The sequence below is a fragment of the Falco punctatus genome (assembly GCF_963210335.1).
Source record: "Falco punctatus genome assembly, chromosome: 8".
Lineage (NCBI taxonomy): Eukaryota > Metazoa > Chordata > Aves > Falconiformes > Falconidae > Falco > Falco punctatus.
This window is the reverse complement of record NC_137588.1, coordinates 15281824-15299397: the sequence shown is the minus strand read 5'-3', so window position 1 is coordinate 15299397 and position 17574 is coordinate 15281824. Positions and strand designations below refer to the sequence as shown.

The window sequence follows — 17574 nt, the reverse complement described above, 5'->3', positions numbered from 1 at the left end:
CGGGGGTGCAGCTGCGGGGATGCTGCAGTGGGGGTGAAAGAGGGGTGCTGCTGCGGGGGTGCCCCGCTCCGATCCGCGGGGGGTGCGGCGGGCTCCCGTGCCCAGCGCGCGCGGGGTGCCGCAGGGGTTTCCCGCCGTGCGCGGCGCGGCCCGAGCGAGGCGCGCGCCCCCGCCACGGCGCCCCGCGCGCGCTGACCCACGGGGCGGCCCGGCCCGGCCGCCCCCCGCCGCCGCCGCCGCCGCCGTGCCCCCGGCCGCCCCGCCGCGCCCCCCGCCGCACGGGCCGCCCCGCCCGGTCCGGCCCGCGCCTCCCCGGAGCGCCGGGCGGGGAGGGGCGGGCACAGCGGCCCGCCGCGGCGGAAGGAGCCCGCCGGCCGCAGCCCGGCTCCCGGCGCTGCCCGCGCGCGGTGAGGCGCAGCCCCCGCGGCTTCGCGCACCTGCCGGGCCGCCCCCCCGCCGCGGGCCCGGGGACAGGCACCTGCCGGCGCCGCCGGGCCTCCCGCACCTGCGCCACCCCCCTGCCGGGCCGGGCCGGGCCGTGCGGCGGCGGGCGCCGTTTCTCGGCGGGCAGGGCATGGCGGTGCGCTGAGATGAAAGTGACCGTGTGCTTCGGGCGGACGGGGATCGTGGTGCCCTGCAAGGACGGGCAGCTCCGCGTGCGGGACCTGACCCAGCAGGCCCTGCAGCGCTACCGCAAGGCCCAGGAGAAGGTGAGGGCGCGGGGCCGCGCCGGCCCGCCGCGGGGGCCGGGCCGTACGCGCAGCCGGCCTGCGGGGTGAGGGGCGGCCGGGAGGGGGGCGGCGGGGGCGGCCAGCGCCGAGGGGTGGCCGGGGGGAAGGCCCGGGGCCGGCGGCGGGGGCCGGGTGCGGGCCGGCGGCGGGGGCCGGGCCGGCGGCGCTGAGGGGTGGGCTGCCGGGCCGCGGGGCCCGCGGCGATGGCCCGGCCGCTGCCGCCTGGCGTGGCCCTGCCGCCGACCCCCCGCCAGATGCTTTGGTGAACAGCTGGTGCTGGCGGGCCGGGAGCGTGTTCCGCTGGGTTAACGCGCTGGCGCGGCTTGTTTTACATGTTTTAGGGTTTCTTGTTATTGCTGTGCAAGTTGACTAAGCAACTCGATACAGACACAAACAAAACTTAAGTTATTTTAATTAACTCTTGTGTTTTCTGGCATCAGGTGCTGTCTGTATGGGCAGATGACTCCATTTACACGAAAGGAGCTCCAGTTTTTCATAGTTTATATCTAATAGAGCATAAAAATACTTCTTTCTTTTTCCTCCAAGAGGCAGGTGCTGAAGGCTAATGGGATACTGTTTAATATTGATGAAAGGCGTAGTGTTGCAAGTACTGCTTTGTGAAAGAGATACCAGTTATGAGCCCTGAATTAAGGGCTTGCAGGATTGTCCATCCTAAGACATCTGAATAAAAAGGAAGAGTACAGCCAACAGCTTATGGGATCTGTTTTGTGCCCTGTGCTGGTTTCTTCTGTGCCCCATCGATCGTTTGATATCCTGAGTGCAAAACTGGAAGTAAAATTCTTGTTCTCACAGGTTTATTTTGTGAGAAGCTTGCTAGTGATGTATTAAATCCATCATGAACATCCGAGACTGCTCTGTGTTAGAGAATATAGTGGTCACCACGTTAGTCTTTCTGAGCAAGTGTTGTGCTTTAACCTGCTGTAAGATGCATAGAGCTTGACAAATATTTTGTATGAAAAACCTTCCTAATGAATATTGCATGTGTTTAATAATTGCAGAATGTTTATGGAATACTTGGTGCTGTGACAGCCAACAGTCAGTGAGATCTTTTGCACTGAAGTATGGTTCAGAGTACTAAAATAGGCATATGGTGGTCTTGGTTCAAGAGTGGGGTGTATCAGAAACAGAATTACTTTCAGCTGAATTGAACTTAGAAATTTAAAATTTGATTTCAGCTTTGATTTGTGCCTCTGATGACACTGGCGTTAGTCTCATGGTGATGGCTGAAAGGTGGCCTGCAAAGCTTTTGTATCAATACTTCAAATGACTTTCCTTCTTTCCTCTTTATTTAATTCCTTTAGAAAGAAGTAAAAAGGTCTCTGCATTTCTAGGTAAGGCCCTGCCTGTTCTGGAAGGCTCAGTAAGTAAGTTATAGGAGAGAAATTCCAGCAATGTGAGAACGGCTCAGATAAATGGCAGACGTTTAAGATGTGCTGCAGTCCAATTAGAGTCTCATGAATTTGAACCGAATTTGCTATTTACATAATATTTAAAGAAAAATACATTTATGCTAAGCAGTCATCTGCTGTGCCCCCATCAGTGTGAGTTCAAAATCACCTGGCCTTCTCTATAGGACAGCCACAGGCCAGACTACACATTTTCTGACCTTGTTGTATTTCTTGACTTATTGCAAATAAAACTTTTTTCTGACTGTTTCCTTATAGAAGTCTTGAGTTCCCTATTATGTATGGTAGATGGACAAAGTGCATACAGGCCAGTTTGTTCAAAAATTGCTGATCACCTCGAGTAACAGTTATTCAAAGCTTGTATGGAGAAATGTAAAGAGGCGGGGGGGGGGGGGGGGGAAGCAACCTAAGGGCCTGAAAAATACGGAACAGGTTTTTATTCAAGTCACTAAAGAAAGTTTTATGACCTCTGCACCTTCTGTCCCCCCTGTTCACTAGAAATTTCAACAGTTCTCTTGCAGTGCTTTGATTAATTAGTCTTCAGTCTACGTGATATGCGGTGGAACTAGCCAAAAAGATGAACAGATAAATTTCCTCTTATCTTGACAAGCATCATTTGGAGTTGGTGCTCATTCCTGAGGGAGAATTTGGGGTTGGTAAAGTAGATCGTACAGAGTCGCATACAATTAATTTTATTACCTTGTGGAGAGTTTTTTCCCAATCTGTCATGGATGGATTGGGTGTTTTGCATTTTCCTTTTATTGCCTCCTGCTAAAGTTAACTTTCTTTACAAAATTGTAGAATATTACAGAGGATGGGATTATTTTAAGATAATCAGCAGCTAGAACTACTGTGAGATGTAGGCACGTTAACAGGTTTATGTTAAAGATAACTGAAGATTTGTTTTTCTTTTAAAAATATTTAGAATGTTTGGAATGCTTCCTGTGGCACAATGCTGCTGCTTCTGTTGGCAGGTTAAGTGTTCTTTACGTAATTTTTTTGTCAAGTGTTAAAATTTTTTTAAAGAATAAAGTAGAAAATGGTATTGTTGAAGTGCCTAAAGTATTTGGAGAAGGGAGGAAAACTGATACAAGGAGTATCTTTTGTAGTTGCAGAATGGAAAATGGAAAAGGTAGCTAGGAGACAAGCTTTAGGAATTTTTATTTAGTTATGGTACTGTCAAATACTACAAACATGTGGGAGGCTGTGTATTTTGGGGGTTGTTCTGGCAGCATAGTTTTGCTGTTATTTGCAGTTGCTTGTCTAGTAAAGGGGAAGACAGGAGATTAGAATATTAATTAATGTATTTGTAAAATACTTTGTGTACAAAACTAGAAAAAAATTTAATCGGTTTAAAGTTCTCAGTGCAACTTTGTACTTGTAATGAGAGGAAAGTTGATGCAGTAAATGACTTAGTCTCATTTCTGTGAGACTCTTGGTAAATAGCTGAGAACCCTGCAGGCAGCTGCTTATTGTAGCCTGCTGTGTTTCCTTAGCGAGTTTGATTTGGTTTCTTGGCTGGGCTGCGTTGGCAAGGTTCAGTCATGAAGGCTCAATTGCTCCGTTAACTGAAACAAAATACTGGGCCAGTTTCAGCTGAAAAATCAGACTGATTATTTTTTGATCCTGCTGAGTTTAGCAGTAGGTTTCAGAGGTACTGTTGCAGTTCTGAATGGGCAGATCTTGTCTGATTCACTGGAAAGGTACAAGTAACTGTCTGGATTTAAGAATATAGAAGTTAAGGAAACGTTTTGTTGATCAGCTGCTTTGTGAGAGCTGTGAATAAATTTTCAGGGAAGTGACTCATCTAGGAAAGTAACTTGTGTTCAATGAAATGAAGATTGGTGGAACTTTTTTTTTTTTTGTGACTCAGCATCTGCTTTTGTTGCTGTTTAGTGATGTGTGTGTTAAGGCTTCCTGCTGACAGGTAGATACAGTAGGATTGATGATTCCTTATTCTCGGCCCAGTCCCTTAGTATTTCTTGTAACTTGGTTTATTTGGTGCCTTGGGGAGCACTTGCATGTCGTCTGTTGTATTTAGGAGTCTTTGCTTGAGTGAGAGCAGATGCACTGCAGAAGGCTTGAGTTGCTGTGCCTGTTGCTGTGTTTGGTCTCCGTGGCTGTAAGGCGTAGCCCTTGGATGCCAGACGACCTCCTCGATTATCGTTTTTCCGTGAACTGAGAGAGACCTTTTGTTTGTTTTTTCCCCCCCTGAGTATGTGGATGAGAGAGGGATGAAGAGGGGTTCTGGGTCAGCACTGAAGGGTTCAGTATGCTCTTGTGGTGTTGCCTGGGTCTGCATGGTCCTGTTGGAAGTGATTCCTCAGTGCATGTGGAGCTAAATGCATTCGAGCAAAAGGCATCGCTGTGCGCATACTTCTTCCCTCTGAAATGCCACTCCCCCCAAGCAGGAGGCAATACTTGAATTACCAGCTTTGTAGTGAGCCCTTGGTTCAGCTGGAGATGCTAATTTGCAAACTCAAAGGCCTTTAATGCTGTTGATACAGAAGGTGATGTACACCCAGGGAAACTAATAGCTACAGGACCAGCAAGTGAAATCCACAATGACTTTTCTTCTAGCTGTAGTGTAACTTTTCCCAGGAAAATGTATTTCTTAGGAAGATGTATACAACCTTGCTCTTCCAGATGTTCTTCATCTTTCTGGAGGAGCCAGAGATGGGGAAGTGGTATTTATAATTTGTATGTTAATTGACTCACTTTTGCATGTGTGGCATCTACCTAGATGACTTGGAGTGACTACTTGGGCTGTCTGAAGTCTTGTTTATAGAAGCCAGTTGAATAGATGGCAAATGGAAACCATGTAGCAGAAGTAATAAGCACTGCAATTTGTCACTTAAATATCAGTTGAAGATTGGTCATTTTAAGCACAGTTAAGTTCTTGAGTAGCTCACTTGAACATCCTTTGTCGGCCTCCCTTCGGGAATGCTGACACAGACAATCAAATATTAGTTGAACTATCTTACAGGGGCTTGTTCTGCAGTTGTTACAGGCATTAGAGTGTGTGTTTCCACTGATGAGAACGTACAGAAGCCAGCAGTTGATTTCTGGAATGGTAATGGTAATTTTGATTGGCAGTCAGACTGAGTAGGAAGCAGTAATACAGTGACTAAGTTGATTCAAGAATGGTGCATTTTGATTAGAGCAAAAATAGTGGGTGGTTTGGGTTGTATTGGCAGTCTTTCCCAAACTAGATGTATTTAAAGAGCGAACGTTGCAGGTTGACTGTCTATTGATTCATATTAATAAAATACTTTTACCCTTTCTTTCTGTTCTTGCTTGCCCGACAACATGACAGTTAGTTTTGGCATTATGTATTGCTGTTGTAAGTCAGCCAGCAAGCAGAAGGAGTACTAAATGTTCTTGTAGTTTCTCTAAAAAGATTGGGGGTAGGGAAAATTACAATTTATTTTGACTCTAAACTCTATGCTTACCAAAAATATTTGCAAAAATGTAACAGATTTCTTCAGAAGGTGTATGTGGAAAGTTGTGAAAGAAATCCTTTGTTACGAACATTTTTCAGTTTGGGGCAAATCATAAGTATTTAGGCCTTTATAAGGGCAGTTATATGGTTGTATTTGTGTGGCACATTTGTCTTGGACCTGATTGCAAGTTTGGGGGAGGGTGCTTTTCTTAATTTTGGTTATGTTTGTTTGGGTTTTTTTCCTGTCCCAGTTTGTCTTTGAAAGTTTATTTTATGCTCTAATAGTGATGGGGTTAATCTATAATCTTTGTTTTATCAAAACAATTCTAAATTGCATTTTTAAGTACTTTTTTGCTAGGAAATATTTTAACTATTTATTTGCATAGTTGCCTTAGCATTGCTCAAGCAGCTATGGTATGTTACCATGCTTTTACATTGCATTGGAAACTGATGTATTTCAAGGAACAGGTTGGTTATCACGTCTGCGTTCACACTTCAGTTTTGTCCACTACGATATCATACTAAAAAAGGAGACTATTACCTGATACACTGCCTTTACTGTTGTATGAGTGTGTGTAACTGACTGATACTTAGGAAGACAGGCCATGTAAGTAGAGGGGGTGATGAAAAGGGAAGGACACAAATGTTTTGAAAAAGATCTATATAAACCAAACTCTGTTACTGAATTAGTAACACTGGTGTGGTGTGATGGTATTTCGTTGAGACTAGAAATAGCTTTCTAGTGACAGAATTTTGGGTGTCTCAGAATTTTCAGGATCACTTTTATGGTCATCCTGAAAAACTGAGTTAAAAAGTGCCTGCCTTTTTATCACTTTTGCCTAAATTGTCTGCTGATGTGCTGCATCATAGCCACTAGTGTTGTGGTGGTGTAATGAGATTTTTGGTAGATTTCCAGTTTCCTTTTCTCTCTTTAACAGGTGTTTATAATTCAAACAGAGAAAACTGCCATTGAACTTTGTTGAACTTGCATTACAAGATGTCTTATAGGACATTATGTACTTTGGTACCATGGAAAAGAAATTTTTGGATCCCTTTGTACTTTTTAAGTAGACTGCTGCCAGTAACTTAATACTCAGCCAAAAGCCCAAGTTGCTTTGTGTTAATGTGTTTCAGGGGAGCTCAGTTGAAGGGTAGAGCTGAATAAAACTGGTGGAAATTTACAGGCAAAATGAGAAAAACTCATCCTGGAAACACTGCAGGTCAGACTTCAGCATATGTGATAACACAGTTTTCATTTTTGTTTCCCAGTTCTGAGTACTATTCAGTTGTTATCACTTGAGGGACAGCAAAGATTTTGTAATAACTGAGTGTTAGAAGTCGTAGAAGGAAGACTTGAAGAGCAGTACAGAGTTCTCAGTAGTGACTGCTTCCTGTTGCTCTTTGCCCAGTTGAAGATGAACTCTGAGTAGTCTTGTATGAATTTGTGAAGAAGGGATTTAAACCCCAAATGGTACTTTTGTGTGTGTATTTACAGTTAGAGAAGCATCATGTAGTATGGTAGTCTTAATTACATTAAAAAATAATCCTTCTGGAATAGGATGGAGCCAGGAGGTGCTTTTGCTTGCTGCATAAAATGCAGCTTTTTTTTTTTTTTTTTTCTAAGTAGTTGCAAACGGAGGGTTGTATTGTATTGGTATTTTCTTAAAAACTTGATGTTTTTAATGGATACAGTTATTTGGGAATAATGCTTCATGTTTTGTGACTGTACTTTCCTCCTTACTTGTTCAGTATGATAGGGGTCAGTTAAAATGCACCATACTGTGCAGAGTCTTGCATCCTGCTACTGAAGCAGCAGATCTCCTCCCCCATCGAGCAGAACATTCTTTAGGCTTTCCTAATGATGCTGATGTCATAACTGCAGCTTTCCTAGGCGTGAAGACCTATAGCTTCATTACTGAAAACTCCCTCTAGCCCCCTGTTAAGATGCCTGTGTTTCATCCTTAATGAATATGATAATGCTAAAGGTCTTGAGCAATTAGTATCATTGAGAACAGATTCTGCTTTGTATTTTTGTATTTCATTCTTGAGTCTTGCTTATGCATAAAGATATATGTATTTTATGACTGAACAGAAATGAGGGGCTCGTGTGAATGACTTGTTGATACAAATGAACTTGTAAATTCCACTCACCACATAGTGCCTGGGATAGATATATTGGTAAACTGAGAAAGCTACTTCATATGAAAAATTTAGAAAATCAGCATGTTATAAAAACTTTTGGAAAAAAAAAGAAGCCTGTGCAGTACTTGCATAGTATCTTTCTTAAAGCATTTTTTGTTCCACTCAAGTTATATGTTGTTGTGGTAGATCTGTAAGTCTTTATCAGTACTTTATTTCTTACATAGAATTACTTCAATAACTTCTTTGTAAGGAAAACAGAATCTATTATAAGAAATTACTGATTGCACTGGTTAGCATGTGGGTTTTTTTTTTGTTTTTTTTTTTTACTGTTATGCTCACTTTAAAGAGGGTATGTGTAAGACCTGATTCTGTACATGTTTTTTCCTTATGCCTAGTGATTGTGCTATAGACACCTCCATTAAGTGAACTGTTGTAATGTTTTAATGTCGTCTAAATCTGTCTTACTTTATGGTGTAAACCTGTAATTTTTATGTCACATCCATTTAATGTACATCCATTCAGAACTGATGACTTTGCTTTGTTGTGGCAGGTGCCATAGCACTACTCCAGTGCTTAGATTTGCTTTTGGGAATGCTCCTAAATTGGGAGGTTTAAATAAGTTGCTCATTGGTTTCATGAGGGTGCACTGGCAGCATTTATTGCCATAGTGAGCCCTCTTGCTTCAGTGCTTTGCTGTATTGGTTGTTACATGTATGAAAAAGAAAACTATGGAATGCTTGAATGAACATGCTTCTTAGAGCTGGTAATAAGGATACCATTTGTATGAATGGTAGATAGGGAGGAAGATGGATGACTGTAGTCTAACACAGACTGATATTTGGAATCACAGAATTCAGTCTGATGTGTAGAGGCTAATGGCTGGCTCTGAGCTCTTTCTTTTTCTGGCTAGAGATTCAGCATCAAAGATGAGGCTCCATTGAGCCAAATGGTTTTGCAGTACAGCTTATCTGATAGAATGTTTTCCAGATTCCCAGTAAAATACTAGCTATTGGTGAATATTAACATGCACCCTCCCTATCATTTTCCTTCACAAAAATGCAGTGATTTTTCAATCAGTAGAAGAAAATGGAGTGCGTAGACCAAAGGAGAATTTGATATGATTCAAAGAAGCTGAGACCTGCATTCCTGGAAATTGTGTGTCTTTTTTTTTTTTTTTTTTTTTATTTAACTAATCAGTTCTTCTGTTCATCTCTCTTCCCTAAAACCTTAGAAGACCTTCAGATCATTATAGAAGATACTATCTCATTCTCATCAATCCATCAACAGCTGAGCTGACCTTTTTTATTGGCAAACCTGAATATCTAAGTTACAGATTTTCTGTTGGAAGGAAAAATTACATAATTATCTCCCGTTTCTTCTAATTTGGGTATCAGTGTACAGGTCAACTAAAAATAGTTCCAGCTCCAAAGATGTTAGAATCCAGCATGTCTCTATTTGGGCTTTTGGAAGAGAGACAAGTCAGAAATCCTGGTGGGATAATCCCCTTTATGTGGTGGGTTTGTTCAAACTCTGGAATGGACTTTGGGCATCCACCTGGAGACCATCCTACAGTTGAGGATTATTTCTTTTAATTTGGGCATGGATTTATTCCTTCCCATTATCTGTGAAAGATGGAGTGGTAGTTGGTGTTTCCACATTTCCCTGAAAGCTACCATTACAAGGTTCTGTCCTTCCAGTAAGTAGGTGGGTGACCTTCAGCTGCTACAGAAGGTGACTGGTTGAAAAGGTGCATATATCTGCTCTGCAGCTGCTCTCTTGGCTGGTGTGCCTGTGGGGCAGACAGACTTAAGCTAAACACATCTTCATAAATTTCAGCAATGTCCATATAGAAGTAGCTCCTTATTTATGTTTCTCCTCAAACTAGATGTTTTGAGGGCATATACTCTTTTCTAGCCTTTTTTCTTTTGTTTTGTTAGTCTTGCAGTGTTGCATGTCACTAATGGTGATAAGGCCAGAATTTCATGTAGAGGGTTTGGGGTGTAATTCTACCATGTTTCTATGTTTTAAGGAGTCTAATTGCTACTTAATGTAGGCACCATTCAGTTCTATTCCTGTAGGTCAGGCATTTTTTGTTGAATGCAGTCTTTGGTGGCATAGTTGGCCTGCTGTGACCTTGCCTAAACTGATATGTTTTATTTATTATTTTTTTTAATACCCCCCCGTGATACGAATTTGGTGACAAATTTGATGGATAATATTTTGAGTGTTACAAAGCTTTCCACTAACATTCTCTGCTTGCCAACTTTATTGTTTCTGAGCACAAGCCAGAAGTGAAACCAGACTGCAAACTTCAGGCTTAAGATTTTGCTGTTAGTGGAAGTGATTTGAACACTGACCTTTTGTAAGTGATGTGTTTTACGAATAAGGGAGATAGCTGAGTTCTAGGTCATATACTAACTTCTCTGTCCGTAGCTTGTCAGAACCCTGCAGCCCCTGTCTAGAGGCCAGTTGCAGAATGTCTTTGCTGGTTCCCTGGTTGAGCAGCTATTGGAATTCTCATTCTGCCAGCTGTAACCTTTTCTGTAAGGCTTTCTTAACTAGTTCAGTAAGGATTTTGATGGGGGGTTCTTAGGATTTTTGTTGAATTTATCCTAGATGCTAAACACCACAAAGGTGGGATAGAAGTACAGTAGAGCAGAAGTAGGGAGAGCAATAATAAACAAGGCTACTTGTGATGGTGTAGCTTTTCTAAAAATAGAAGTAATTCAGGGGGTTTACAAATCTGATCGAGGTGAGATTGCCATTTTGCAGCAGTTTAAGCCTTGAAAGGCTTATTTGTACCTTTTCTCTTTCATGAGTAGTAAGGCCTGTGCAGCTAATGAAAACTGTTCCTCAATCTATCCAGGACAAAACCAAGTGGGTAACTTCCTCTGATCCTCTAGCCTGTGTCATAATTTGTCATCAATAAACTGGAGGATTGTGCTGCATCTCACCTGTACTTTTTTTTAACTGAAACAAGCTTCTGCTTTTGAAATAAATAGTCTTGAAGTCTTACATTCGCTACTTAAGTTATTTCTTTAGAGGGGTTCTTATTAATTATTTTGCTTTTTACTTGAACTGTGAGTTAGTCTGTGTGAAAGTCTGTGTGGAAATCAGAAGCTATACAGGAAAGTTTGCGGGTTTTTTTTTCTTTTGTTTTGTTGTGTGTTTTTTTGTGGTTTGTTTTTTTCTTTTTTCCCCTCTCTGAGTAAAGACTCCAGAGGGCTTCTATTTAGAAAGAAATCTTCCCATGTCTTGTGTGAGAGAGAAAGACTTGCTGAAATTTTTCAAGGACCGAAGGGAGTTAACATGCTTAGCTCCCACGGAATTAGACTTGTTTGGAAAACTTAGCCGCTGCCAATTCACAATTAATTTTCCCCTGCTGGCTGTAATGAATGTATTCTGAACAAATGTTTCAGGAGCTCCTGGCATTACAAGCTACAAAAAGAAAACTCCCTGAAGAGCTGGAAACCTGGAATAGTTGTGTTAGGCAACAAAAGGGAGAAGGTTTATTGACATTTTGACTGTGCATAGAGAAAGACCAATGTTTACATAGTAGTAGTGATGATGCAGGTGGTGTTTAGACTGCTGTGAAAAAGAAGATTATTTTTTTTTTCAGGGTGGTGAGAGGGAAGGGAAGTAGACGTTTGTATGTGAGGAAAAATATATTATCTAAAGTTAGGGTCTGTCCTGTCATTGATAAATTATGACTCCTTTATGTCAGGCAAGAAGATTAGCACTCAAAAATCTAGAGAAGTCTTCTGTGTTAATATTTCAGGAACAGTTATTTGGATAGCTCTCATTCAGCTGCCAACTGATGGGAGATACTAACTACCTGAAAAACCCTCATAGAAACCACTCCACTGGCTTTACAGACAGCAAAATTAAGAATTAAGTTTTGCTCGAAATACTAATATAACTCAGAAATGCTCAAAAGAACACTCATGGCGTGTGCATTTTAAATATGTTACTTCTGAGGGGTTTTTCCTCCTTATGATTACTGCTGTGTTCAATCCACTTTTTTAAAAATATCAACAGAACAGAATTGTTCTAAACTGTTATGCTTTTCATGTACTTCCATTTGAAATAAAATGGGAGTATGCCAACGTTGATCCCTTATTCCTGGAGTCTGGAAAAAATTTGGTTTAGGCCATCTTCCATTTACATTAGATTTTCTGTGTTTGGTGTGTGTGTGTAATTACAGCAAATCAGAAACTGAAAGGAGGAGGTGGTTTGCTTTTGTACATGCAATGTGCTTTTTTCTCTTATTAGACCTTTCATGTATTGTTAAAAATGTAGTGCTGAAATTGGACTGTATTATCCTTCTTATTCTTCTTGTCCCAGCTCTCTGCTAGCTGTGCTTGCAATGTGTTTTTTTTTTGTTTTGCTGCAGCAACATTCACTATCATTTAATTCTGAATAGAGGCTAAATACCACTTTATATATAATGAATTTTGCAGTTATGTGTGTTACCATCATATTCTTTCTTGCCTGGAAGAACAAAATACATATTCATTGCTATCACCATTTCATTAAATAAGTGATATTCAAAGATGCTAGGACCATGCTAGATAGGTCTTTTTTGGTAAGTTCAGATGGTACATACATCTGGCAGTGTACGCACATTGTTTTGTGTTGGTATGACACAGCCATCTTTTGAATTCAATGAAAGTGGAGGAGTCTGGCGTATTGTTCATATTGCAGTTCATTAATGGCTGTAGATATGAAATGAGCATCTCACTAAATGGAAGTCTTGGTCAACCTCTGACTCTTGCCTTAAGGGTTTAAGAATAAACAATATGAAAAAAAAATACCAGCTTCTTTCCAGATGGCTAAATGCTTGATGTGTCTTTATGTTTAGCTGTCATTCAAATGTGAATGCTGTGGTGATTATAAGTGTCTTCTGTTTTTCTGGTTTGAAATGATCCCTTTTGTGCATTGTGTTTAGAGATTAACTATTTGGCTTATCAATAGGGATTTTAGGGGGAAAAAAACCCACAAGTTGATGGTATAGCAAAATCCAGGATGTTAGTGTTCATAACAGATTTGACAGTGCAGGTCTTGGCTCCATGTACCACGCTGCAGACAGAAGTTGATTTGAAATAGGTTGTAGTGGACTATTAACATTCTGCAAAGTGCTAATTCAGTTTTGAAACAACTTGTATGTGATGAGTTTCATACTAATGGTTTTTGTTAGTGAAAAAATGTTTTTCTGCAATCTGGTGTGGGGGGGAAGTTTTATAGAGGAGGCTTTGTTGGGAAGGAGTTTCTTCTAACTGGTAAGAAAAAAAGCTAGATTTAGTTTTAAAACAGAGTGTGAATTGTACTTTCTACATGATGGTTTTAGATAAATATGTGAGTCAATACCCAAAGATACAACGTACAATTTAGTGATCAAATTGTTTAATACTGTTGTAATCTTGCTAATGCTCACTTAATTAATTTTCAGTTTTTCTTGTTTTGTTTTGGAGCCTAACTTTGTAGTTAGTGTAAGAGAGATCTTAATAATGCAGCCAAAGCTGTTGCAGGTTCTGTAGGAGGCCATATCACTTGCCCTGCGTGACTCTTATACCAGCAAATTCTGAGGTTACTGTTTTTTTCTATTAATTGACGATGACTGTTTCCTTACTTAGTAGCCGTTTAACAAAGAGTATTGACTGCTTCATTGCATGTACTGGGTTCCTTTTTCAGGCACCACAGACAGCGATAAAATTCAGTGAAAGTAGATCCAGTTACTTTGAACAGCCTTCAGGGTCTTGGGCTGAACTCATCAGTGACTGGCAGTCTACTGGTGTTTGTCTATGTGAGTTGGGAAACAGATATAATCACCTCTGTTGATGAGAAGGTAACGATACCCTGGAACTACTGTAGGCAGTGCGTAGTGATAAAGCAGACCTGTAACCTGGTTAGCCTTGAGCATTCATGTGAATAACGGCTATGTTATGTCCTGGTTGCTGTAGGCGTTTCCCGTATGTCTTTGTTTAATTTTACAGTGAAATCTTACTTCTGTTGGTGCTTGAGCATGGCATAACATGTGGAGCCAACGTATGCGGATACAGTTGTGGAGAATGAATGAGGTAGCCAACTGAAAAGTAAATTGGATTCATCTGTATGAGTGATGGATGGCATCAAACTGCAAATGAAAAGGAAGGTTGTAGTGGCATCTTAGTACTGTTGCAAAATATATGCAAATACAGCATTTAATCAAGCTTGCTTACCAGCTGTTGTTTTCATTTGAAGTTTCTTGTGGGTTGTATTGACTGGATTAAAACTGTGTAAGGCAAGTTTCCATATGTCCCGCCTGCGAGCTCTGGAAAGAAATTTGTGGTCAGAGGGTTGGAGAAAGTTGCCACAAAACAGTAACTGGAACATGCGCCTCAGGTGTCATTTTCCACATTTGAGCTGAATGCTCTACTTAGCTGTCTGTTAGCCGTTTTGCAGTGGCTCTCATTTTGATTTGCTGCCTTCTCTTTTCCTTTTAAGTCTCTGAAGCTATTCCTTTCCAACTGTTTGGTGCTTCTGTTTTCCTGGAGGTACTTGGAGTAGCAGGAGAGAGCAGTTCTTTTTGTGCCTCAGGATAAGGGGCAGGGCTGGGGGAACCCTGCTGCACACTAGTGGTATTGAATTTCAATGAAAGAGTGAGTAACTTCATTCTCTTCTTGTTGTCTTCTACCTGGCCAAAATTCGCTTAATGAGATGTGGTTAGGCACATGGCTTAAAGTTTTGATGATGTGTTAATTCTGGCATGTTCTGTATTTCCAGTCAGGTGGAGGTGGAGGTTGATCTCAGGAGAGAATTGCCCTTGTTGGGGTTTCATCCAGTTCCATCCCTTGGCTCTGCCAATGATTAGAGGTGGAGGTTGTTTGGGCTATTCACCAGGTGTATTTGCTGTATTTCAGAAGTCAAATACTAAAACTTAGTAATGTTTTACTGTGATAGTATACATTTTATTAATATAACACAATGTAAGAGATTATATAATAATTTTCATGGTGTAATATTATGCTGGTATTTTTATTATTTTTTAAACTTGCTGGTCATTTTCTTTCAAACAGTAGCCAGAACCAATGAAATTGACTAACCTTTATGGAATTGGGTAGTGCTTGCTAGCTGTGCCTTCAGAACATTCTTGACCCAGTCATTTTTGCTACTGAAAAGGGAAGGGGGAGGCTGATTAATGTAGCATTTCATGTGAGAACAAAGTTGTGTGGAACAGCTTCATCTAATAAAGACCTTGCTCCAACACACCTATATGGTTGAAAATCCTTTATTTCCTTCCCTGCACATCCAATTCAACCTGCTGTTGTCATATTGAATGTCAACACATGCAACCCCAACAATAGCTGACCTATGACTTTCCACCACTTTTTCTGCCCCCTGCCCCCTGCTTCTCTCTATGGTAATGAACTTCTGCCTCAGAGGGACTCTGCTTACATCTAATACTTCACGTATTTCAAACCACCACGGTTCTCTCAGCATCTTGTTAGCATTGAGGCCTACAACTGTCCCTAACGGCTCTATTTTGGAGCACAGTGACCAAATGTACTGTGAAAAGTCATGTATTTTCTCTGTCTTCTGAGTGAGGAAAAAGACCCCAAATCCATGCTTGATGATTCTGTAAAGAGATCAATTTGGTGCAATTGCTAGCAGGTTGTCACAGAGTGTGGAGAGAACTGATGAGGGTTGATATGGGAAGCGGCACCCTTGGGAATTAGTGCCATTGCTGCAAGGCACCAGCCTTGGGAATGTGGGTCTGGGGCCTGGCTGGCCTTACTGACCGTGCAAGTCTGTCAGCCTTCTGGCAGAATTCCCCCCAGCCTCTGCTCGCTGGTGGATCCATGCAGTAAACAGGATGTTACTGCAGCAGAAAAGTCCTGCCCGTTTCTGTGAAATAAGTGAAGTACTTTTACGTGATGGAGGGAGGGGATTTTTTTCTTCCAAAAAATACGTAATGGCTTTCTATGTGGAGTTAAGGTTTTACTTCTGTAATTTACTACTGTTTTTTCCTACTTGAGCTTTGTCTAAAGCTCGTTTATGTTACAAGGTTTTACAGGATTTCAGCGTACCTGATCTGCACTGTCTTACAGGCATTTGTGTTCTGTTTTGTGGGAGTTCTGAGTCTGTTACTCAGACACACGTTTGAAACTCCCAGCTGCTTCTGATAAGCAGTTCTTTGTCAGCTGCAAATACATTAATCACCCTATCAAAGGAAGGCCCCAACAGCTGTAAATGGAATCATCTTAGATGGTTTCTAGGTGCAGGACTCAAGTGGTGGCTGCTGTTACTGTAGATGTGGAGCCATTTATCGTTTGTGTTCAAGGTCTGCTACGTTTCAGTTGTGAATTTGTAACAAACTGAGTTCTGTGAATTGACAGCTCGTGTTTTTTGTTATCTGTAGCTGTATGGAATGGTTTAAATTTAAGGTATCTTTTGTTTTAGTTGGCAAAACAGCTATATTGCTTGCTTACTTAACCTGGACTGTGCTTTGAAATACAGTAGTTTTGTATGCATGCATGCCTCTCATTTTCTTAAGCCCCCCCCCCCCCGGCCCCCTGCTATTTCTATGTGAGAAACGGGTGGCACCTTTGAAGGGGTAGGGTAGCTTTACAGTTCTGTGTGCTCACTTAAAGTTGGATTTTAAGAAGTCATGACTGTGGTCCCTCAAGCCCCCAGTGTTACCTTCATATATCAAACAAAAAGCCAAACTCAATGCTAGTTAATTGTTTGCCAGATGCCTGTAGCTGTGTTAACAGTTTGCTTATTAGCATAACAATAGTACTCGGAATATTGTAGCTAATATTTGAAACGGAGAGCTTGGGATGTGAAAGTTAAAGCTTGAAATGTTGTGGATTTACTGAGAGACGTTTTGGAGCTGTTATATTAACTTACATAGGGGTGAGTCTTCTGTGTTTCTGCATTGTTGGAGCAATCTAGTCTAATGGGCTTGATGAGCTAAAGGATATTTTTAGCTTGTAATTGAAGGTCAGTTTACACTTTCATTCTAGCATTTGTATAGTTATCTTTGATTCAGCCTGGCATACAGTGCACTCCAGTTTCAACTGAGGCTTTAAGAGGAATGTGTTTATAGTTGCTATAACTGCAGCGTGTGGACCTCTTTGTCTAAATGTGTGTCTCCAGCTATCTTTGCCTGTTCTGGTTTTGCATACTTTTTCTTCACCAAAATATTTTTTGTAAATATCACATGTTGGAGTGTAATGTAAAGGTGGGCTGTATGATCCCTGTACTTGATGTATTCTTAACATCGTGTTTTATTTAGATAGTGGGCCATAGTCAGAGGGTGGTTCTCATTCAGATTCAGTATAAAATCGGAATGCTCTTATTTTTGAAGGGTTCCAGTGCTGCAAATTGAAGTTTCAGTGTAACTTAAAATATCCTGGGTCATTCCGGATTCATTTATCCGTGCTCTGACTATTGGACTGTTGAGGATTGCATACTCGGGATATCTCTGCAGGTTTTTCTGTTTTCCTTCTCAGACCTAATGTGGGAGATAGGTGGCTAAACCCCAAGAAATATTCTGGTTCCTCTTTGCAAACACTGTCTCTGAGGGACAGAAGAGATTCACTGCTGTTCGGTTCTGCAGGGGTCTACAGTATGGACCTGTCAAGTGACTCGGGTGGAGGAAGCCCATTCACCATGCTCCCTTTGCCATGCTATCTGAAGAACTTCCAGTGTATTTGTGTTCTATTCTTTGTCTGCCCAGACCTCCAAGCAGGATCATTAGCTTAAAATGTGAATGGGGACACTTTTAAAAAAGTGAAACTGGGGTGATGGTGGCATGTACGTAACCTGTATGTCAGGTTGCTTATAGCAA

General features: G+C 41.6%; 1 protein-coding gene across 4 annotated transcripts in view; it reads left to right on the top strand.

Moving 5' to 3' along the window:
- Positions 1-206: 206 nt before the first annotated feature.
- Positions 207-17574, top strand: part of PARD3B (par-3 family cell polarity regulator beta) — a 412825-nt gene continuing 395457 nt past the window's right edge. For 2 of the 4 annotated variants that reach the window (XM_080400255.1, XM_080400253.1), the window contains exon 1: positions 209-710. In XM_080400255.1, the coding sequence (XP_080256381.1) occupies positions 591-710 (120 nt within the window). In that variant the 5' untranslated portion in view covers positions 209-590. Of the gene's footprint in view, positions 711-17574 lie in introns of all 4 variants that reach the window. The other 2 variants (XM_080400254.1, XM_080400256.1) reach the window with 2 other exon arrangements.